The sequence below is a fragment of the Nothoprocta perdicaria genome, unplaced genomic scaffold, assembly GCF_003342845.1.
Source record: "Nothoprocta perdicaria isolate Ctin4 unplaced genomic scaffold, notPer1 scaffold_125, whole genome shotgun sequence".
NCBI lineage: Eukaryota > Metazoa > Chordata > Aves > Tinamiformes > Tinamidae > Nothoprocta > Nothoprocta perdicaria.
Window position 1 is genome coordinate 466,445 of NW_020454372.1, and position 24,242 is coordinate 490,686.

Genomic DNA, 24,242 nt, shown 5'->3' on the forward strand with positions numbered 1-24,242 from the left:
TCTTTTTCTTTTTACTTTTCTTTTTCTTTGAATTTAAAGGCAGAAAGGATATAATACTCTGTGCAGTCTTCAGTAAAAAGGATAGTTTCACCCAGAGCAGAGTAGAGGGGGAAACAGGCAACTAGCAAGAAGGGAAGTATCAGGGATTGCACTGAGACAAGAACCCCTGGGGATGGAGAATCAAACTGGGTTTAGTATCTTCTAAACAGTTTGSTGCTAGAGTAGAGACCAGCTAAAGGCACTCATCTCACCTAAATGTTGTGGTCTGCAACTCAGCCATTTATTTGAAAATGGTTGCTCCTTTCACTGTCATTGCAGGGAGAAGCACCAAAAGAAAGGGTATAGAGAAGAGGTGTCTAAGATAGTTCCCTTTTTCTCAGGTGTAGTTTTCTTTTTGCCTGTCTGAGAGAAAGTCTAGATTATTTTGCTAAACCAACAGCCCAACTTTCAGATAGCTAAACCAGGGTATTTAGTGGCTGGCATARGAAGGGTATTTTATGAAGAAAATTAATTCCTGACATGCATGGGAAATAATTTTTTGTTATTAYTTTTTTAACCCACACTTGGGGTTCAAATGTAACTGCTGTGCATGGCCCTTGTTTAACAGACCTCAGTCTTCTGCCTCCCAGTGGAGGCTGCTGGCTTTCACAGTGTCATACTGGACCTGCAGTAGTTTTGGGGGCTGAGATAAGCAGGCAGATCTCTGGGGGTGAAAGAGCATCTGCCCTTAATTTGTCTGTCCTGCAGTAGTGAGTAACAGGTGAGAAAATAATAGAATAAATTAGCCCTTAGTAGCCAGCCAGGAGGTTGATTCTTATTACTGTGATATGTATCTAGGGAGAGGGACTAGAGATTTAGAGCATATATCTTCTTTCTAACTGAACTCTGTAATTTCAGCAATTTCTCATGCACGAGCTTWAAGTTTTCAGAGCTTAATGACAGGATGCTGCATAAGGAACTACTAATGCAATTTATATGAAGCATACCAGAAACTCCAAACTGAGGCCCCCTTGTRTAACATGTTGAAAAGACATTCTTACGCATGATCTTCAAAAACAAAGAAAATATACTATTTTAAACTAGCTCTTTTATGGCTGTTGTGTAAAGAATAATCTCTTTGTAGACTTCTGTCTCTTAACACAGCACCTGGTGGTGCCTACCTTGCAGCAATCCAGCATGTAATTGCTGCTCACAAGAGAAAACTAACTTCACCTAAAATTTCATGGTCCACAGTAAAAGACACTTCATGTGACAACCCAAATGAAGAAAAGGCACACATGATATCAGCTTCTTTCTCTCCCCATTGTTTGCTCCCATTTCTACATCAGCTTGTTAATCTAACACAAAAATCAGGAGTCAGGTGTTCAGCAGTGTTAACTCTACAACAACGATTTCTCCATACTCACTTTTGGCACATGTGGATTAAATTCTACTGCTCTGTGAATAGCTTCTACTGCATTCATCTCTGCTGTACTCAGCCCTCGCCTTGAGGCAGCCTCTGGGGAAAATCTACAAAAGCAAAGACACAAACACATTAGGTCAGAAATGTCAGCAAGTAGAAGTCAGAAAAGGAATCTAGACCATGGGCCCATGTAACCAGACTGAGCCAATTTCCTATGCTCTCCAAACTTCCATGGTAAGTGGAAACTCTGAGTGACCTATTACGTCAAGGCCAATGAAAATCCCAGCAGAAGTGGAAAGCATGTTTGCATCTAATCACAGCAGGAAGTCAGTTCAAATAATCAATACTGTCTCTGTCACTAATCTAAATTTGCTCTAGATATCTTTCTAGGGGGGCACAGTCATGGCTGAAATTGCAGAAAAATGAAAAGCAAAAAAAACCCAATGCCAAATAATTGTTGGAGAGTTTCTATTAAAAACAGATTTGGGAAGGTTTTAGGGAGGTTCCCAACCCAATGCCCCTGGGTCAGGTTGGGATGGAAGCACGATGCAGCAGCAGTAGCGGGTGGTCTACTGGCCACAGCACCTTTGAGGGTGGCATGCCCAAACTGTGGGCAAATCCTCTGCCCCAGTGAATGAAAAACCAGACCATGCAATCTCTTTCTCACCTCACACCCCACGGCTAACTCCAGAGCTGTACTTGGCAGGCAGACACCACAGGGAAAGCTGTGACAACCTTAGCCCTGCCCTCCCAAGCTGGAGTCGCTGTGTAGGGAGGAAAGATGTTGCAGTAGGTACTGGCGATCTACAGGATAAAAAGAATGAAAGAAAATTACTTAGATCTTGATGTGTACATACACTTTAAAAGCAAAAACTGTCAGGATGTCAGTTCAGAAAATGGCTTTCCACTCTCCTTGCTTTCCTGCTTTAGGGAGGCATTTGACCCTCAGGTACACAGACACAACTCCTGCCTGGGATTTGTGTGAAGGCATCTCAGAGCAGAATGTGGCTCTGGATCTCTGTCTCACAAGGAGCTGAGCAACCTTTCAGAGTGGGGCAATGCTCTCAAGTGTACTGGCATCAAGGAGATGTGCTCAGCACCTTGGAAGGTTGAGACCCAAGAGAAAAAAAACAGAACAAGAATGAGCAGATACTTGTGCCTAAAAATCTGAGCACCGTCTACCTGTTAGAAACCCTGACATAGTAATGCTAAATCCACCTCCTGCTATTGAAGTAGATCAATAGTCTTCTAACAGCACTTGTAGAACAACACTGCTACCACTGTGCCCACGTTTATGCATTACCTTTTGGGGGTCTACACAAAATGAAGATGTTCAGCCACACAGCACCTTTTAGTTGCATCTCCTTTATACTAGCTAGGAAGCTACTGCTCCCTAGATAGTATATATAAAACCAAAACAAGAATTGAATTTATGCTATTTCTCTTCTTTTCTTCTTCTGTAATATTTGAAGTGCAATGTCTGGTCAATACAAGTTTTTCTTATATTTAAAAGTCATTTTGTGAATTTACTGCAGGACAGATACTCCTGCTAACCAGGGTGTGGGCTCAGTGGATCAGCTAAGAGAAATCTTCAGTTAAATTGTTTTTTTATTGCTGGATATTGGTTCTTATGCACTTACTTGTCAGAGACAGCTCTGGCTTTGAGCAATGCAGCTGTGTAACATATTGTTGCTGATTTTGGTAAGCTTATATCTGTTGAAAAGAAGGAAAAAAAAGTAAGCATCTGAACTGTTAAAAGTCTGTAGAAAGAGAAGGGTTTGTCTAGTACTTCCAAATGGTACAAATTTATATATACTAAAATATATATATATATTTATATATACTAAAAAAATGGGATGCACAAAATCGTCCAGTAACTCGAGTACATTCTGATCTTGGATTTGCAATGCCATGTCACATGGCTTTTAGATTTATCTCCAAGTAGTGATCACTGGAACTGCTATTTAAGCAGCAACTGGGTTAATGAAGAAACTAATTCAAAGACTGCTGTGACATGGATATAATTAAAGAATTCATTACTTCATACATGAATGCATAGGTATCCTAGAAAACATGATTTTTTCCATAGTTTAGGAAATAAATAGCTGAGGGCAATCTTATTCCTTTCAGTATTTTCACTCAGAAGCAATTTAAGATAAATACACAGCAGTTATACATGTTAAACCAGTTATTTAAGTAATAATGGATTTGACATGCAAGCAAATAACCAATAAATTTATTGCAGTTAAAGATTAACTGTAAAATAATGTGTTCTGCTTCTTATGGGAATCTTGGATCAAAATTTTCACCAGYCAGTCTCTGGCCCTTTTATGCTGTTCCAGAGACTCAAAGCAGCCATAAACCTGACTTAACCCATTAGCTCAACTTTATTTATATGTGCTTTTTACCAACAGATTGACACAAARTGTCCAAAGGGTAGAAATAAATGCTGCTTATCAGCCTTTGGCAATAGATTTATTTCCACTGAAATGCAGAAGAACTGATTTCCACATTAGTAATCCAGCAGGCACATAATACATAATATCTGAGACATTCTGGCATTTAAAAGTTAAAGATATTTATTTTCCATGCAACTGTTAAGTGCTGGCTTCTGCAAACATCAAAAACAAGATCTTGTTGCAGGCTTGCCTATAGTATATTCCAACTATAATGTCACCAGACTATACAATTGAAGAGACTGAGGTAATTAACTAACTTCAACAGCATATAGGGCAGTCTGGGTGATAGATGTCTTAATTACTACACTAATAGAGGCTACAGTCACATACCTGGGAACACTTTAAATATGTTCTCCTCCTGTCATTTATAAGCACCTGCAATAACCCTATTTATAGCAGGCTCTTTAATATTATAATATTAAATCTATTCCCACCAAATACACGTTATCTTTCTCAGAATATATCAGTCTCTGTCTTTTAGTACAAATTTTACTATCAAACCATAAGTAGAGTGAAAAAGGGAGTATTTTTCTGAATGGAAAAGAGAGAAACAAAAACAAACAAAATAACTAGCAGTGATTTAAATGAGTTTCAATTAACCAACAGTATACCATATTTTCCCCTTACTTTTAAAGGGATCTGGGTCACCAATCCAACAATGTCACTTGGGAAGTATTTGCCAACCATCAATTGAAGCCTAGTCCTGTCTCAGTGACTTCAGTTGGTTCAGGATCAGACGTCTACAAAATTTTTATTAATGGCACACAACAAGAGGTAGCTCTGCTACTTAAGAGCCTCTGGAAATCCGTTTCCTCACACAAACTCCACATTAAAAAGGGATTAATAACAAGAATGTTTCCCAGAGTCCTTTGAACAACATAGTACCACGTCAATTTTCAATGTCTTAAGAAGCCRAAAACTAGAAAGAACTGAGAGATCAGGAGGATATATCTGATGTAGCAGAAGAACGTCTGCCAGTGAAAGCTGCCTGCACATTTTCACTGAGGGAAGCAGGGATGCCAGCAAAAGCTGACATTAGGAATGACAGCAGGAATATGGCAAGCCAGCCATTAATACATAATTTATGAGGATGAAATCATGAGAGCGCTTGATACAAAAATCCCCAAACAACATGCGTGGTGGCTAGTGTCTGGATCATTGACTCCTGAATTGCTTACRTTCAGTGGAAGTTATATGGACCAAGCCCTGGAGGCATCCTAATCCTTGGCTAGGATCACGCAGAAGAGACTAGAACATCCTACAGAAGCAATTGCCCTTGACGCTGGGTGAAACATGCCAACAGAAAACAGAGTATCACAAAACAAGAACTTCTGCGAGGTAGTCAGTCCTCCTGGGCTGCAAAGAGCTGAGAAGAATCTGGGTGTATAGAATCATAGAAACACAGGATCATTATGGTTGGAAGAAATCTTCAAGATCACCAAGTCCAACCGTAAGCCCCTCAACACGATACCTGCTAAACCATGTCCCTAAGTGCCTCATCCACATGTTTCTTGAACACTGCCAGGGACGGTGACTCCACCACTTCCCTGGGCAGCCAGTTCCAATGCTTGAGGACTCCTTGCACATAGAAATTCTTTGTAACATACACTCTGAACCTCCTCTGGCACAACTTCAGGCCCTTTCCTCTTGTCCTATCCGTAGTTATTCTGSGGAAGAGATCGACCTCCACCTCGCTACAGCCTCCTTTAAGGTAGTTGTAGAGGGTGATAAGGTCTCCCTTGAGTCTCCTTCAGACTAAACAACTCCAGCTCCCTCAGCTGCTCCTCATAACGTTTGTGCTCCAGCCCCTTCACCAGCTCYGCTGTCCTCCTTGGGACAYACTCCAATGCCTCCATGTCTTTCTTGTAGTGAAGGGCCCAAGACTGAACACAGGATTCGAGGGGAGGTCTCACCAATGCTGAGTGCAGGGGCACGATCCCTTCCCTGGTCCTGCCGGCTGCGCTGTTCCTGACACCAGCCAGGTTGCCGACGGCGTTCCTGACCACCTGGGCACACTGCTGGCTCATGCTCAACTGTCTGTCTCTCAGATGCTTTTCTGCTGCGCTGYTCTCCAGCCGCTCTGCCCCAAGCCTGTAGGGCTGCCTGAGGTTGTTGCGACCGAAAAGCAGGACCCAGTACTTGGCCTCATMCACTTGGTCTCTGCACATTGATCCAGCCTGTCCGGATTCCTCTGCAGAGCCTTCCTACYCTCAAGCAGATCAGCTCTTCCTCCCAGCTTGGGAGACTCAACTAGGATCAGTGCAGTGCCAATCCTGTGCTTGCAGAACCACCAACACTGAGCTGCTGGTGTCTATGCAGAAGGGAACYGCAGCCACATGAGGCAGGGCTCCCCGGGCAGACCCGCAGACCACTGCAGGTGTTCCTGCAGAAGGAACTGGATTTTTCAAGGGAATACTGTGTTTGAATCTGATTGTCCACGATCAAGGACAGAAACAAAAAGTGAACAAAAAGACTCTGGATTGCTTTTGTAACAARCCAGATGAAACAAGGCCTGAGTGAGGCTACAGCTGTTCCCTATGCCCTGATATATCAGGAAAGGAGAAGGGACATAAGGGACGACACTGACAGAAGAGTAAACAGTTCAGAATCAGAAGTTTTCTAGGAACTCAATGTTTGGGTCAGATATCCAGGTAGAATAAGGCAAACAGGAGGGCTGTAGGGCAAACAGAATAGCTAATTTTAGGATAGAGCTTGCTCAGCTCATGGAAACGATAATATCATGTACTGAATGTAACAGCAGGGAACCTGACTCACCCAGGAGGCCTCCTCCAGCACTGTGCTCCTAATGAGCAAGCTGCAATTATTTGAGGATAATACCTAGGGTCCCTTGGCAATGGAAGAAATGCATACAAATGCTCATGTTTATGTTGCTGTGGAGATAGTGATCTCCCTTAGTAGGTCCATGCCTGCTTCCCCTCTGCGTTTTGTTTTTTGCTTGCCCTGAATTAGACCATAAGCATTTGGCTCTTATACCCTGGTGTGACTGCTGTGAAAGTTTAAAATCTTTATATAATATAGGCTTCATTTCCTAAACAGAACCCTCATGTTTTAGAAAGCAGCACAGAAGAATTATGTCTTGAATTTAGTGTGGAAATCAAGCCTAAACTGGCCCTAGGAGATAACTCTTCTGTCAGGAACCGAAGTGAAGGTTTTCACAAATGAGTGTGTCCAGCTCCATGAGCCATCTGGCAAAATATCTTCCCATATAGTGTTTCCCACCCTCCTGTGATTACTTGTGGAGCTCCCACAATGTGCTGAAATATGTGACTGCTATTCTGTTGTCAAAATCATCAGGAATTTTTGCCTAATAAGAGCTGACGTGTCAATCTGAGAAAGAATCTCCTTCTTCCTTACTGCTTATATCTTTAAATGGAATACAAAACAGTCTAGACTTAATTTATGAGCATTTTCTTTGGACTATCCCCAGTCAGCTCTAGGGAGGGTTCAGAAAGTGAATTCTTAGAGGTGTCTTGCTTTGGAAAAGATTGCTTGTGATAGTAAACTAATGGAAAGTGCTGTGGATACGGACTTGCAACTATAGTATCATTGCTTCTCTGATTTATGGGAGCATTCAGAATATGCCATATGATGTCTGAATAGGTCATGGGATCTGTTGTTCTCACAAAATAGCCATTAAAATGGGAGATGATGAATCTGGATATGAATTGGTGCAACTTCCCCTGTCCAAGTCATCAGGAGTCCCTGAATGTGAAAAGATGGCATGTTGCAAATGCTTTAGTTATTAGTAAATAGGAAATCTAAATCACYAATCAAAAGTTATTCCCTATTTTGTTCCCAAAGTTATTCCCCAGTCAACAGTATAGATTCCTATGGATTTAACTCCAAATAGGCGAGCAGTCTTATCAACACATTAATATGACTTAATATTGCTAAAACTGAGATCCAGGGTCAGAGTTTGCACATATGATCCTTGCAGTCAAACTGCTGGTTCCTTTCCACATAGCACTGGAAAGGGATTAGGTTTAAGCTGTTGGATTCATGTATTTCTAAATACAAAATGGAAAATACGTCAACAAACTGAAAGAAATTAAGTGGATAGGTAAAAAATGATGATATACAGGACTGTGTGTTTTGGGGGTGCACTACAGCTCCGACTTCCTCTCCCTCACAGGTTCTCCACAGGGTCTGTGTCTAAGTGACAGAGCAAGAGTTGCCTCCATCCAGTTCTCTGCACCTGCAGACTAGAGGGTCTGCTCTTGCACTGGCGGGATGAGGAGCTCCGGGTAGGAAAGACTGAAGCAGTTCTACTAAAGGAATATGTGCAGCTTGGGCTGGGGGTAACATCTAGAAAGGTACAAGATTAAGAAAATGAATTATATTAATTAGTAGGTTGAGAGTCACTATTGGTTGTGAGCATTTGCATGCAACCCTTGGTTCAGTGTCTGGGATTAACACCAGGCAGGTGTCAAACGCCTTGATTTGACCATCCTTAATGTACCTGAAGGGGAAAGAACCATTTCTCCTTATAGAAGGTTGGAAAGAATGAGATCAGCTGAGTTACTTTAGACTTGGTGTGCACTTGTACGGGAAGGAAAAACCAATAGAACATCAGACTCACACGGTAGAAAAGAAACCAGATGGTCTGACCAGACAAACAAGCAGTGCAAGCACGTAGCTGAAGTGACAAATGATACCGACATGGAAGTAGGAAAATAGTTCTTAGAAGCAGAAGCTAAAGAAAATTCAATGGGGATAAAGAAAATGATGCTCTGGATTTTTCTGTTCCCCAAACCTTAAGTCTTATTTGACAGCACTTCTAGCACAAGGTAGAATAGGCTTTAGTTTGACCTAGGCTACAGGGAAATTATTGTCTCTTAAGGCCTCTCTTTCAAACAAAAACAAAGGATAACACAAAAAAAAAGATACAAAAACATGCAAGAGGCAACGGTTGCTTCCATACTGCCATCTGCTACACCTTCAAAGACCTTCATTTTGATTTGACATTTGATTTGACCATTTTGATTTGACATTAATTTGAAGGAGGATTCCTCAAAATAAATATTYATCCAATAAAAAGAGTTTATCTTAGAGGAGAATGATACTTCATACTAAAAAAAAAACAAACAAACAAACAAAAAAATCCTGTATCTGTTCATCCTTTGGGCTAAATTTTCTTCCCAAGTGAACTCTGACTTCAGGTGTTTACACAGTGACCTGGTCTTTCTCTTGCGCTTCCCTGCAAGTGGAGTTAAGAGAAAGGACAGTAGGTATGAAAGGTTCCTCCTACAGACCAGAAGACTCATAGATCAGTGGAAAATGCTGTAATTTTRAAAAAGAGAGCAAGGAGAGATTTAGCATCACTATGATCAAATAAGCAAATCTGACTTTTGATGCCTTAAAGGTCCCAGGTTTCACACAGTGCCCAGGCTGCCAGCAAGTAACAATGGCAGCAACTGGCAGCCCACAGAAGTTGCCCAGTCCTCTGCTGCAAGTGCCTCAAACAGCAGATCTGCTCTACTGGAGAGCAATCATCTTAAAAAGCAAGGCAAGAGGAGCAGAGCAGCTTTATTTACCATAAATACTAGAAGCTTATTCCACCAAGGACAGGCTCTTCAGCAGCTATAGCTATTTCTGCTCTAAGTAACATGGATATGTGTCAAATCATAGCCAAAAATCCTTTTAGAATTCAATCGTATTTAGGTCATCTGCACTCTATTGACAGGCACTGAACTCTGAAACCRTAATGATGTAGCTCAGCAACAGTGCATGCCTTCCCACTAATGAGATACTTTTTCCATGAATAATGAGTATGGACATCAGCTCTGTTGCCAGGTACATAATATAAACAAAATTTAACACATGGCTCTTGGTAAAGTAGTGCATCTGCTTGCAGAGGCTGTGGTTTTGTATAATATGATCCAACCTTTTAGCCCAGGGTGGGGGCAGACTACTCAAGGAAATAATTTGTTCATATGTTATCAAAATACAATAAATCAGGTTTGGTCTTAGTCAAAAAAAAGGCAGCCGAGTGGGACCAGCAGAAACTGCAGATAGGAAAGTATAAATGAGTTCATTGTAGTATATTGCAATAAATCTCACAACACATGAAGCTGATGAGTTCTAAAATGAGCTGAGACTCCCTGAGATGGGTCTTCTGAGACTCATGAAGTGTAAGAGTTATACTGGCTAAACCTGTGTTTGCTGAGTCTTTGTGCATACATACTGTACACACACACACACACACACCTTTTTTATATATATGGCAAAACAGGAATTGGAACTGCATGAGTTCAAATACAGAAGAGTTTTTTTTTTAAAGGCCTCATTGGTTATATTTGCAACCTGAATTGTGACAGGACCAGATATTTTTGAGAAAACAAAATACACTTTCAAGTTTTATCAACCTCCAGCACTCACAGTGATGGACAGAACATGGCCTCGTTCAGAAGTAGAGATCAGTACTTCAGAATGCTGAAAGGGAGCTGAAACAGGGGGTAARCCCAGATTTGGAAGGGCTGGGTTTAATGCCCTGTTCTGCCACTGGTTGCACTGCTATCTCACAGGGCCATTATGAGACAAGTACATTTAAGGCAAGAAAGTCCTGTGATGCCTGAGAAATAAAAGTGGACATTTCTATTTTTTATTTTTTTTTTATTATCTTCTTAAAGTATCAAAATAAAGTCCATRGGGATCTACATCTCTGTCACATGAATTACTGAGATAAAAGGAGCTGGAGAAGAGACTTCTGCTTTTAACACTTCCACTGTGTGTTGTTGTTGTTGTTTGTTTATCTGTTTGTTTTTCTTTTTCCATATAATCATACAGGATGGTTGAGGTTGGAGAGATCTCTTGTCCAAACCCATTGCTCCAGCAGGGACACCTAGAGCATGGGGCACAGGGTGGCATCCAGGCGGGTTTTGAAGACCTCCAGAGAACGAGACTCTGTCACCCTCACAGGAAAGAAGTTCTTCCTCATATTTAACCAAACTCAGCACAACCAAGATCTTCCCCAGAGGCATCACTGCTAACTGCCACTCAAAGCCTGGGTGACCTTCTARTCTCTGCTTACAATTATTCAACTTCAGAAAGCATTGAAGACATTTCATGTTGAGCTTGTACCTATTATTCATATTGACTGTAATTATCTGCTTTAGCTCTGCTGTAGTATACAGAGGAGCACTGAAATTTGCCTGGTTGATTCCGTTAATATCAGGTCACCGGCTGATTGCTCTTCTGATTAAAATGGTCTCAATTTGCTAAGTGATCATTTCAGTAGCCATTAACATAGCAGTATCTTCCTTTTTCAAAAACTTTGGAAATCAGCTTGAAAATCTGCTCTCCATTCAAAGAGGTTAACCAGAAAGAGGTTAAGATCTAGCAAGTAAGAACGTTTAAAAGTCCATTAAGACCAAGCTAGARTGAGGTAAATACCAAAAATGAGGTTACTTAATCCACCTAATTCAGACTTCTAGTTCACACATATATTGCTACATGACTACCTAATATTCTTTTCATCAACCAAACTTCAGCACACAGAATGAAAYGTGCAGTAACACAACGGGGAAGCGGTGACCGTAGGGGCCCTGGACTCTTTTTTTTTTTTTTTTGCAGAACTTGGGACTGTGGATAGTGAGTAAACAAGGGATTGCAGGAAATGGATGGAGAGGAGGATTACTGATAAGAACGCTGCTCAAGGGAGCTGGATTTTATTCCTGCTTCTTCCAAAAGGCTTCCACACAATGCAAGGACAACCCATTTAACTTCAACCATATAAGGTATGCCAATTAGTGCTTCTTATTCTGTCCATCTCTACTTGAGCAGACAGTCACTGAACTAAAATGCAAAGGCTACAACTGTGGTCAGCAGGAGCTGTGATTTGAGCATACCAGGTGACGGGACACTGCATAAACCAACAGGAAGGGAAAACACTGGAGTCACAGATGGGCAGCTGACAATTAATGTGAAAAGTCCACCTAAACTTTTGAGGTTTTCAACTTTTCTCCATAAAATATCAATTCTATCACTTAAAGCTTTTCAGTCTGCTGTGAAGATAAATTAATTATTGTTTGTAAAACATTTGTGTGCTGCAAAGTCAACTGACAATTCTTTGCACAGAGAAAGGGTTGCAAAGCATGGAATGAAATGTCTGCTGCACCTAAACAGTCATTCATTAAACACTAACAAAAAGCAAAAAGAGCTCTGAAGAGCTGCTATTGAGTGAGTCACCTGTATGATGAATGAAGTATGAGCTGTGTAAAGACATCTATGAAGCTTGTGCAAATCATGTTAATGGTATTTCCTATTTTTAAGTGTGTAATTTAAAAACATTGCTTCTATGAGTAATATATAGATAAAATGCAAACATAGGTGGACTTACCATCATACTTTGCTAGAACTGCTTGGACATCTGCATATGCTTGCAATTCCAACAGAGCTTCTAGCAGGTTTTCATGGATGTTGAACATGCTGAGCAAAGGAAACTCCTTCATCAACTATAATCAATAACATATGAAAGGGTTRGATTATTTACAGAGGAAGTAGATTCTTGTTTAAAATGTACTGAAACAATTAACACCAAGCTAAAAATCCTGAGTGCCTCCTGTTGTTGGTTCTTTCATGGGGATGGTTAATGTGTCTGAAAAATTTCTAGAAATCCCAATGGCCTCTGGATCAGGCTGCTAGATAAGGAATGTTTTGCATAAAACATAATTAGTCAAATCCAAGAACAGAGCTGCCTGAATGTGCATCTCTCCTTCAGTCCACAGGCCTTCTTTCTCAAAGTGAAAAGTATTATCTTATTGTACTAGAAAACAATGTTCAGTAGAGTAGCTTGTGTATCACGAGTGAGCAATCCAGCATTTCGCTTTTAGTAGGAAAAAAAAACCAGAAAATCCACTGAAGAAAAATTTGAATACAATTATTATTTGTAGGTTTACAAATATGCAACTATATTTAACTAGTATGTAAAAATGCYGTTTACTTAGTAAGTATATCTTTGAAGATATGGAGAAACTGATGAAAAATAACGGTACAACCATAATCCATGACAAAAACAAAACCAGGAGAAGACTCACTAAGAAGTGTGGAAAATGAGAAACAGATAATGCACCACAGCATCCTTCTGTTAAGGAAGACACCTTCACAGGAGAACAAAGAGTAGATGGACAATTTCTTCCTGGTGTTAAGTGTCTGGCATTAGCTACTGTAAAACCTATATTGTCCTTCAGGGCATGTAAGTGACCTGTCTAAATTTTGTCCTTTGGATAGCACTGACTTTCCTGCACTTTGAGGATTACTGCAGTATCAAAAATGCAAGGGGTGCATCTCTGCATATACTCCTTGCATATATCCCTGATATTTGTATATTTCTGATTACACAATTTTCTGGTGAGGATCATGACTGCCCAGACAGCAACTGAAAGAGTCCACAGAATTTGTGCAATGGGAATGGCTGGTTTCAATGGCAGGAGCTGAACCTGTGAAAAAGGACACCAGCAAACCATGGAGTTTGCAAGCTTCTCTCCTTCACCAGTTTTTCAAAGAAAAAGGCGCCGCAGACCTTGGTATATATCTGCTTAAATGGGAGATTTGACAATAAAAAAAAAGAATATATTAAGTCACTGCTCATCAACAGAAATAACCACAGGTGAGAATTCACATCACTGGATTCATCAGTTACGGCTCCAGCGTGGAGTCGACTTCGTTTTGATTTTGTCCTCACTCGGTAATGTGTATTTAATAGAGGAAGCTGCTACTTGGCAGGAAAAAGCATGACAGGATCTGGCCCTATGTAAATAGGGATTTAAAGTTCAGAATGAACATATTGCAAACACCCCTGCCAAAGGATTAAGAAAGATTATCCCTGTTCATTGAGAATGAATAATGGCTGGCAGAACAACATTCCCTCCAGCAGAGAAGAAAAGGGAAGAGCTGCAGTTAGTTATAGATGTCCTGTGGCCAGTAAATGTTCTTCTTGCTCTGGTTCACTTTACTTTTCACTGACATCACTCACTGATTTTTTTTTTCCCCTATTTTAATTGGGTTCTGTCAGAGTGATAAACCTCTCTTCAGACAGCAGCAGATTAAAGGTCACTGTCTGGACTACCGGGCCTCCAAAGTGGCAGGTGTTAACACAGGTTTCATGTGGGAAAGGTCGGATGCTCGGGAATCCAACACACTTACAGTGAACTCCGTGGATGCTGTAGCTAGAAAAATAAAACCCCTCCAACCAGGCACTCAGCTTCCCCTGACAGTGACTGTGCACAAACCGCAGCATGGCTGCGTTAGGATAAAATGAAATAAAATACGTAGCGGGAGAGAGAGGGAGAGGGAGAGAGAGAAAGAGAGAGAGAGAGGAGAGAAAAAATAAAAAATAAAAAAAGGAAAGAAGAAGCCATGAGCTCATTTCTCTGTCATCTCAGGCTGGAGATTACATAGCTTTTACTGCAAATTATTTTCAGTCACAGTAACAATTTGCTTTTTGAGAAACCTTCCAGAAAGTAAAACTACTTAAGCGGAAGAATATTATGACAGGTCATCTTTTAGGCCTCACAGCGAAAGCAWATGCTGTGGAGGAAATAAAATGCCACAGAGGTTGCAACACGGGCCTGCTGGATGCTCGTGCAGCCAAACACTGCCTCACTCTGAGCAGCAGGGAGAGCAGCCCAAGCCTGTTCCCTCTGCTCCCTCGCAGCCAGGGAGAGGCCGCCTCACGATCCATGTGGACACAGAGAATGAAGGGCACATTGGGAGGGCATATAGGGAGGCTGCCCCAGGCACTGGCCTCCAAACGTACCCACAGCTCCCCAGGACCTCTACTCTGGACTCCAGTAGAGAGAGACCTACACGTTGCTCTGTGCCAGAGCAATTTTAACTCTCCTTCCATCTTTAGTGCACCAAGAGAAATGCCTTCACTTCAGTGACAACCAGCAGCCACACCTAAGAAAATGGCAAAGGCATCAGCATCATCTTTCTTCACATCTTAAGATTTCAAGAAATATGGCCCATATTTCAACACACAGTGTTCAGATTCAGCACTCAGTGCTTCTCCCTGAAGCCACTCTGCCTTCTCAAATGACCCTGGTCAGGATCTTGGGACTTATTTCATTGTAGAATTCCAGAGAGCTGCTGTCTCTGCCTTCGCAAAGTAGCTGTACGCCACTGAGCTGGGCCCATTTAGTTTGTAAGGCAACACCCACAGATACTAAACACATCACAGGCCTTTTAGTTTGAACTTGCATTGGTGAAAAGAGTTTCCAGTGATCCAACTCAGAGCCGGGGCAGTAAGCTCGTATTCTGCTGTAACTGCCTGCATGTTTCGGAGGAAATCCGCAGATGTGCAGAAAGTAGGGGTACTTTTTGTTCTAAGGTTTGCTAGTTATATCGCAAATATACAAAAACAGTAGTTTATGCAGGTAATTAATCCTTTTAAAAAGTTTTTTTTTTGATAATAATTAGTATTTTGGGAGTAAAAGTTGGCAGAAAAATTCTAGAAATATATTTGACATGATCAGATAACTTATCATTAGTCCTGGGAGGGCTGTATTTCCAGACTCACCCCAATCCATATTGCGGGGCGTAGGTTCAATGATTTTGTGACCGATTTGCAAGAGCCATGATCATAAAAAATGCTGTATGGTACAAGGAAATCCCCATCTGATTTACTGGATAAGGAACGAGTTTTATCTACCAAAKAACAGTTTAATGAAGAGGACTCCCTTCCCTGAGAACATTTCACTCATCAGCATTTCCTCATTTAGATACAATTTTGGAAACATTTTTGAGGAATGAAGCTTTAACTGTTGCATCTGGTTTTCTCCCTGCAATAACATTAACCTCATGCATCAATTAGCAAAGATACATTMTTCATATAGAAAACAGCTTTAAGTTACAGCTTATGCCTTCCCCTAGTCCATACGACTCAAAGGAACAGAGAGGTGGATAAATGAATGATTCTGTATATGACCTGGTGTTGACACATTTATCCTCCATTTGCATTATGGCTCTACGCATGCTCCTCTGTTTGGGTTTTTTTTTTACCAGTAGTGCATGCAACCCACTTGTTGCTTATATAAATATGCTCCCAAATAGCAAAAGCTCTTTGAATCAGTGTATTCAGCTGAATACACTCAAAAATGCAAAGTGAATTCAGTTTAAATGGAAAGGAAAAAAAAAGGGGTAAAAATAGCAATCCTTTTCCAACCTCAACTCCTCGTAGATAGGAAACAGCTTTTACTATTTCTGATGCCTGCAGTGAGAACCTGAAAGATTCATGTCCTAAACAACTGAGACTGTCATCTTCAATGGGTGACTTCTAACCACTATTGAAGAATCAAGCAAATGAGGGGATAGCACCGTTATTTCCACGGATTTCCAGTTATTTCAAGTACTTTTTGTAAGCTGCTTTCTGCTATATGACTTGCGATGTGTAAGAACCATTCAATGAACGAAGCAGAGAAGGCAAAGCATCGAGTAGCTCCTGAGCAGGAAATAAATAAACAAACAAGCAAATAAATAAAACAAATCCAAATTTCCTATAACATTATCACAGCTGAGTTTTTCACGTGTCTAAATTGTGAGCCCTGACTGAAGTTTTCCCTAGGCTTAAGGCACTCACATGCATCTTCATGTTGACTCCCTGATGTCTAATATGCTGCACTYAGGCTTAATTTTTTCCCCAGTTGGAGGACAAACATGATCTTTTTCCTTTATTCAGTTGTTTTTTTTTCCTCATAAAAGCTGCAGAAATTTAGTTTATCTTTAATCTTTTAAGTCCTCTGTCAAATTTGTTTGAAATTGAATGATGGATCAAATGCTTCTCATATCCAGAGAAGCAAATGAGCAAGAGTTGATTGCATAAGCTTTATTTTCCTAGAAAAATGGGCAAAAGATATCTAGAATAAAGAGCATCTTAATAAACACTAAGACACAAGCTGTACTGCTAGCTGCAAAGAAGTGATCCGACCTYACGTAACAAGATTGATTCCCCAAGTCTCAGAGCAGAGAGATCAGTTTGCCTGRTAGGAAGGGAACAGAAGAAAAGTTGTCAATCGTTGTGGCAGAGGCTCCCTGTGTGCCACGCCAGGCACTAAGGCACCGGGACACGTAGAAACCAGCCTAACTTCTGCTCCTAGCAGTGCAGCTCATTCCAGCGGGGTCACATCGTGGGCTGTGTGAGTGAACTGAGGTGATGTAAACACACAAACTCATAACTCAACAGCTGGGAAGCAGTAACAAGTACCCCCGACCACTCCGCACTACACTTCTGCTTAATTAGAGCACAATTAGGTTCTGTTTATTGCCTTTCTCCAAGTGCTGCATTCCTTTTGGCAGATGCTCGCTGTTTCAGCTGGAAGCACTGGAAGCAACTCTTTCCTTACTTGTATTTTTTATAGACCAGGGAGGACCAGAGCTAATGGGGCCAAATCTGACAGATCCTGCTGGGCCACAGCTTGCAAACAAAGAGTGGGAGGATCCATAAGTTTTCATCCCCATACGAAATCCAAGGAGGAACATGTACCATATGATGGCTGAGCATAACTTAAGACAATGAGTAAAGCAATCCACATCCAGTCTATACCAACTGTTAGTATAGTTAGAAACAGAATGTCACCTGCATTTAATAATTTGACAAATGCAAGTTTAGCCCTAGCATTTCATACTTGTTATAATAATATGATTTCTGTTCAATATAACATTAACAATTAGAAACAGATAGTAAATTGAAAAATATCTTCCTGAATTTGAACACATTTGGAGAGCAGACCATGGTAGACCATGAAGCCTTTATGTTCTCCCTTAATTGRAGGATTAAATCCTTTGGAGTATGACAGCTGTTCTCCAAGGAATATAATTGAGAGAATGCTGTTTGGGTTTGCAAAAAAAATATGTTTCATGAATAATGAGAATATCAAAAGGCAGATATAACATGAAAACAGAAGAGGAGCACAAGTTGTTYCAGATGTACTTCTACTATTAAATAATCACATTGGCTAAAAGYGGTTAATGCAATAATTGAAATAACTTACGATTTTTGTTACCTCAAAGATAAGTAGTCTTATAAAGCATGGAAATAAAATCACTATTCTTACCTCTCAAGGAAAAAAAAAAAAATCCTTTACTTGCATTATCCGTAAGCACTGCACGCGGAAATTTTGCCATATAATTAAGACTGGATTTTTTACTGAAACGAAGGTACGGAAATGATCTAGTAGCTCACAAAAGGGCTAAGGGATTCCAAAAAGGTAGAAAGGACTAATTAAAAGATACATAAAATGTGGAGCAATGCWAGAGGACACACAAAAAGGAGTCGCAGTTCCCAGAACCTCTACAAGAGAGGGCTTTACCTTAATGTAATCCCAGAGCTGCAAACCCTGGGGCACACACATTACATGTGATGAAAAAGTAAATATAGTGGTGCTGGTGCTGCAGAGATTTTGCTAAGACACCATATCAAACAGTGACGCTGCCTTGTAGCCTCAGAACAGGAAGCAAGTATTTTTGCTCYATAGGTTTGCTGTTCAGCACATGCAGATTCGTTCAGCCCTTTTATTAAATCTTGGTGTATGTCACTCAGTATATTGGTCAGGTCTTTTTAGAAAGCTATAGTCATCTAMTAGAAAAAAATGCATTATCTTCACACATGCAAATGCAGCCTCTTATCGTACTCTCCTGGCTACGAATTATGCTCAAAAATATTGTATAAGATTATTATTTGGCCTAGGTGATAGTTCACTGCTTTTTTTTTTTTTTTTTAATGATTTTGAGTAGGATCATAGCAATGATGAAAAGAGAGGTGTCTGGGTCACATACAGAAAATGGGAGGGATAAACTGTATGAGGGGAATTAAAAAAACTCTCTATTTTAAGAGGTCATTCAAATGTAGGATGTTCCAAGCCCCTATTTATCCATATCATGCTTACCTGCAACAAAAGTTAACATATTTAAATATAAAAATATACAGGTGTGTTTTCGCTGTTAAAATCAGCATTTCTCCTTTGATGCTACCCAGGCATTTGCGTGCCAGAACAGGAATACACAAGAGAGCCCTCCCTGGGCTGAGACTGGCAGATGTCACGGATGAAGTGACCAGTGCTCACCTGCCAGTTCTAAGGTAGCCCTTGGTCTCCTTCAACTCAGAAGCAGTTTTCCTTCAAATTTTAATATATGGTACTTGTAATAAATGCTACAGATTTTAATAAAGCTCCAATGCCACCCAAGATAAAGAAGCTTGCTGAGCCTAACCTGCATTATGCAGGCAAGCAAATCAGATTTGTTAATCCTCGCCTAAAGCACATGGTAACTGGGAGAGGCAGGCAGCAGCTGCGGGTGCAAGTAGCTGCAGAAGCTGCATTGTTAGGTTGCTAGGACTCATAACAGCTTTATTAAGAATTAGGAGTCTCTTTCTTTTACACAGCTTGATACTACATGGTGCAGAACATTGTGCCTGCCAGATATTCCCCTGTTGCTTAAGGGAAGAAAAGGCAATTAGAATTCCAAGCCCAGTGAAAGAGGTTGTCAAGAAATTACTCCAGATTTGTATCATGGGCACAGCAACAAAAATTCATTCATGCTGGTGGTGACAAAAAAAAAAAAAAAAAAAAAAAAAAAMMCACCAAACTTATGCACATCATTAAAACTGTTATGGGATGACAGAGCACCCCTTTGAAGCCTTCAAGTAACATAACCTTTTAAACTGGTATGTGTGTCCAGGGCACCCACTGCGTTTTTTTTGAAAAAAGCCCTTAGGCCCATGATGAACACACAGGTCTCCAGTTGCTTCACACAATGAAAATTGATTGCGTCTGTGGACACACATTATTAAAATATGCATTTTAGATACAGCAGGTGAGAACTCAGATGAACACATGAACCCCCCCAACAGAAAGATCCTAAACAAGAGACATAGCATCAAGTCCTTTAGTGCAGTCTGAAGAGCAGTTTCTCAGTAGACATGACCATGCACGTGTCCAGCACCATTGCAGCGGGGAGGGAAGCAGCAGGAGTCGGATGGACAGCTCCCTGTGCCAAAGGCCGTCAGTGTGGTTCTAGTCTAGCCGAAGAGATCAAAACTCTGCACAGTAAATACTCAGCAGGAATCCTTACTGAAGATGCTGGAGATCCCTCCAGGCTGCCATAAAGGATCTTCATCTCTGCATATGCCAATTTATCCAATGCTATTCAGAACATATTAGCTGAAGTCTTGCTAATTTAATCAGCTTAACAAGTAATACAACCAGTTTTGTAGACTGTTTTTCTCCTTAGGGTCAGTAAAAGAAATCAGTAATTGCATTGCATGTTCTGTTCTTTATACATAGAATAAAACTAGATTAACTCTGTTGACTAAACTGGAGATATTCCAACAGCACATGAATCAAAATGAGATCACACATTAACACACTCTCTCTGTATATATACAGTAGCAGTTCTTAGGTTCTACAGAGGAAACATAATAAATAATTATCATCAGAAACAGAAACAAAAGGAGCACCTATACGGGCTTCCATTTACATATTTCCATGAAAGTCACAGGTTGGAAGTTCTAACTAATTCACCTCAACTAAAGGAACAAAATGAAAGCTGCAACACACCCAGCRACACACTGTTTTGGATCAGTCACTGAATCAACAGAAATTCCTACCTAATTTCAACAATAAAGTACTAATAAATCACTGTTTTTCAATAAATACCCKGAACAAAATATTAAGGAATGTGATTTTCCTATCAGCATTATCTATAACCGGAAACTCAAAATCTTATCAAACCACCAACAACTGATTTTCTTTCTGTCAAAGCATATTGAACACAATATTATTCTTTTTTTTCCCTAAATTTCAAGCAAGACAATGTAATACTTCAGTAATGCCCTCAGGATGGCCTGATATATGCAGYGAGTTAAACATTCTCAATTATTTTATTTTCTCAAAGTGGCAAAGACTGATTACATCCCAATCATATTTCCCAGATGGTGTCATGAACCTCTTAACACTTCATTTCCATCATGTTCCATGACTTGAGAAATCTGTTTTCAATCTTTCAGACACAAACAGGGCCTCCACCCTCTGTCCCCTGATGCTAGATTCAGCAGTCCCCAGCCAACATATTCTTCATATTCTTTTTAGGGTGAAGAAATTCACCTCCTCCCTCATCAATCACACAGACACCATCAAGGAAACATTCACGTTCTTCGAACTTCTTCATAAATACATAGTTTATGTGTTCCGTGAAGAATTGGTAGATTTGCATCCATCAAAAATAAATACCCAGATCCTCTGTCTCTCCAAGTCAACCTAAGGAAAAGTATCTGTGAAGGTGGCTTGATCCTACTCTTTCTCTTAATGTACTGGAGTTAAGATCAGTAGATACTGCTGTCTTTCTTAATTTATTTATTTTGTCTAGGGAGCTGCTAAAATTTAGCTCTGCTTGCGTCCAGTGAAGTTCTCTAGAGGCATTTAAATTCAATTTTGAAAACTTGGCTCAGTGTCTATATGTGGAAAAATACAGAATGTGATGATCTGCGTTAAAGCTCTAGAAGCTGAAATCTGTCTTTATGCCTCCGTTGTCCTGCATCCAAACCTTTCTCTTTAGCATAATGTCCCCACAGAGAAATGCATTTTCACTCCTTCAAGTATCTAACAAAAGACAACATTGGGTTTCCCTGTCATWGCTAGATTTTAAGATTCACCTTGTACTTAACTTCAACGACACACACACTCTCCCTAGTGACAGAATAACCCATTTATTCCAATCAAAGTGCTCCAGGTTTCACTTTGCTTAAGAAACCAAGTAATAGACAGACCACCCACACCCCTGAAAACAGTGCTCTGCAGACACAGTCAACCAAACCTACAGGCCTCAGCTGAAGAAAGTTTCACAGAATCCCTGTTCTAACCAGCTCTATCTTAAAATCACAAAGCACATTCAGTAGCCCTCAGCAGGCTCCAGAGGCTGCCATAACTACAGCATGCCACTTTTGAATGTGAAATTCAAAACCATATGCTTTTTCATACATTGATACCAGAAGTTAAAATTCTGACGCTTGTCCCCAGGATGATTTCAGTGTTCAAGCCAGAGTGTCTGTAGCCAAAGCCCTTAGGAATCACTGGGAATGGCTGCAATGAAAACAAACCTTTTTGAAAGTAACATTCTCCCAACTGGCAGTCTTGACTACAAGCCTGCAAAACCAGATCTTTCTTCCCTATTCCTCTTGCATTCCTAGCTGTCCAATGGCTGCATTTTGACAAAATCTTTTCTGACTCCTTTGTCTGGAAGCGTAGTGATTCTGTGGCTGAGAGCGGTTGGGCTGGACATCCTCAGCCTGAGAGAGAGAAAGAGCTATTTCCCATTTGTCTGATGGTAGGTTATGTAGGACAAAGACCAACATTACTTTGAAGAACTCCTCTTATCTCTTTCAAAGCAGTGTATGTCCCAGAAGATGCTGGGGTCTGGCTTCCAGACATATTTCCCCTACAGTCCTTGATGCAAGTGTCTAAGCTGCAGAGAAAGAGCCTTTCCTTTTTATTTTTTTTTTCACTGAACTTCCCTTTGTAATGAGCAGGAACTTCCCTTTGTAATGAGCAGGTTATGGATTCCATTTTGAATGCCTAAAATTTAGGTCCTTCAGCTTAACTCGCCCATCTCTCTGTCTCCAATGTCTTTGCCAACGTTCAGTTTTTGTGAAGAAAAGAAAGTGTAAGAGAAGGGAGAATGCAGGAAGCTGACAAGGAGTTTCACCATCTTTTGTCCAGAGCTCTAAGACTCAAACTATCACAGCCTTGCTCTCTCAGGCCAAGCAATCCCCTACTTAACGACTGTTTGCCTAGACTGCAACTGGGGGATATCACCTCCAGAAATGCTAGGTGTCTGTAACAAAGTAGGTAGAACTTGCACAGTGACACACATGGAGAGCTGATCACTTTCCTACCCAAAATATCTACAGTTTGGTGCTTCACACAAATTGACCAAATTTGTAGCTTACCAGCTTGTGACTACCTCCGGGAGCACCCCAGTGTATAAAGCAGGGATAAAATCATCTCCCATTCCAGAGGTAAATCAGCTACTTACTGATAGTTACTTGGTTTTGACTTCTCAGTAGGGAGCCCATGAATGAGTGTGTAACTGTCCTCAAGGGGGAACAGCATGAGCTGAGCAGYGCAGAGTCACACTGCAGGCTTTGCAAGTGGGAAGCAGCACACTTGAGATTTAAGTCAGTATCATCTGCTACATGTCCCAGTGAAGGGGGCAGCCTTCACAGAAAACCTGTTATGTAACTTCACGATCAAATAATTAAAGACTGCACTGTAATCCACACCTACCAGGATGAGGAATTCAGGCTGTAAGGGTAGCCTTTCATTTGGCTTCATACTGTTATCTCAGTAATCTTAATCTGTTAACTTAATCTTTATGCAAACTACACATACAAAATGATTATCAGCAGTACTGAATATAGCAATTTGTAAGTAAMTGTTTATGTTATATTGTATATGAAAGAAAAGCAAACTCACATCTCTCATCATTTTCACTGCTTCCCTGGTCCTTCCCAGCTTTCTCGCACACATCGCCAGTCTCCTCTTAATGTAAACTAACACATTGGTGTCCCTTCCTGTTTAATGCAAAAAAGAAACAAAAATAAGAAGCAATACAGAGACAGAAGGTCCATTTCACACTGTAACACAGTTGATCATCAGTATTCCCATACTTGTAATTTGTATTGTCTTTGTAATTACAAATTCTAACAATTTAGATATGGAATAACACCACTGAAACCAGTGGAATTACTCAACATATACCACGGTTTAAAGAAGGACCCATGGTCTGGCCTTATGCCTATGAAATACAGGAAATATAAAGGTCAAGTAATCAACTGGGCAAAGGGAACCCTTTAAAGGTGACACCCAAACTCCAGGCCCTCCACATTGCATTACATATCTTAGCAATTCACATACTTATGCAGTAGAGACAAGTKCCTCTATGACAAGGCATGCTGTGATTTGCACTAAACTTTTTGTAAGTCTAGGTGTATACACCTGTTTTAAAATACAGCAAAACAAACCCTCAGCTTTGTGCTGAGTAACAGTCTTCATTTACAATCAGAAAAACAGTACTACACCCCAAATTCCCTTTTACAGAGCTACTACCTGTGACACAATTAACATCTTTAAATTCCTGACACAGTTAATTATGAATGGCAAATTAAGAGGTTTCAGACATAGCAGTCTCCTGGAGCGGGAGATGCCTCAACAGCAAAGAAACAGAAACTCCAGAGTTGCAGCAATGTTGCTCCTTACTCCTTCTGCAATCCTTGATTTCTCATTCTCCCTATAATTATAATGCAAACTTTGAATGTGCTTCTGGACCAACAGGACATATGCAGGCACCTAATCATCTATAAAATTACCATA

The 24,242-nt window shown here is 40.5% G+C and overlaps 1 protein-coding gene across 1 annotated transcript in view; it reads right to left on the minus strand.

Moving 5' to 3' along the window:
• ST7 (suppression of tumorigenicity 7) overlaps positions 1-24,242 on the minus strand; it is a 64,649-nt gene that overhangs the window by 20,114 nt on the left and 20,293 nt on the right. The window contains exons 7-10 of the mRNA XM_026033216.1: positions 23,346-23,443; positions 12,221-12,335; positions 3,043-3,115; positions 1,407-1,509 (exon numbers count right to left, since the gene is read on the minus strand). Coding sequence (XP_025889001.1) covers positions 1,407-1,509; positions 3,043-3,115; positions 12,221-12,335; positions 23,346-23,443 — 389 coding nt within the window. The remainder of the gene's footprint in view (positions 1-1,406; positions 1,510-3,042; positions 3,116-12,220; positions 12,336-23,345; positions 23,444-24,242) is intronic.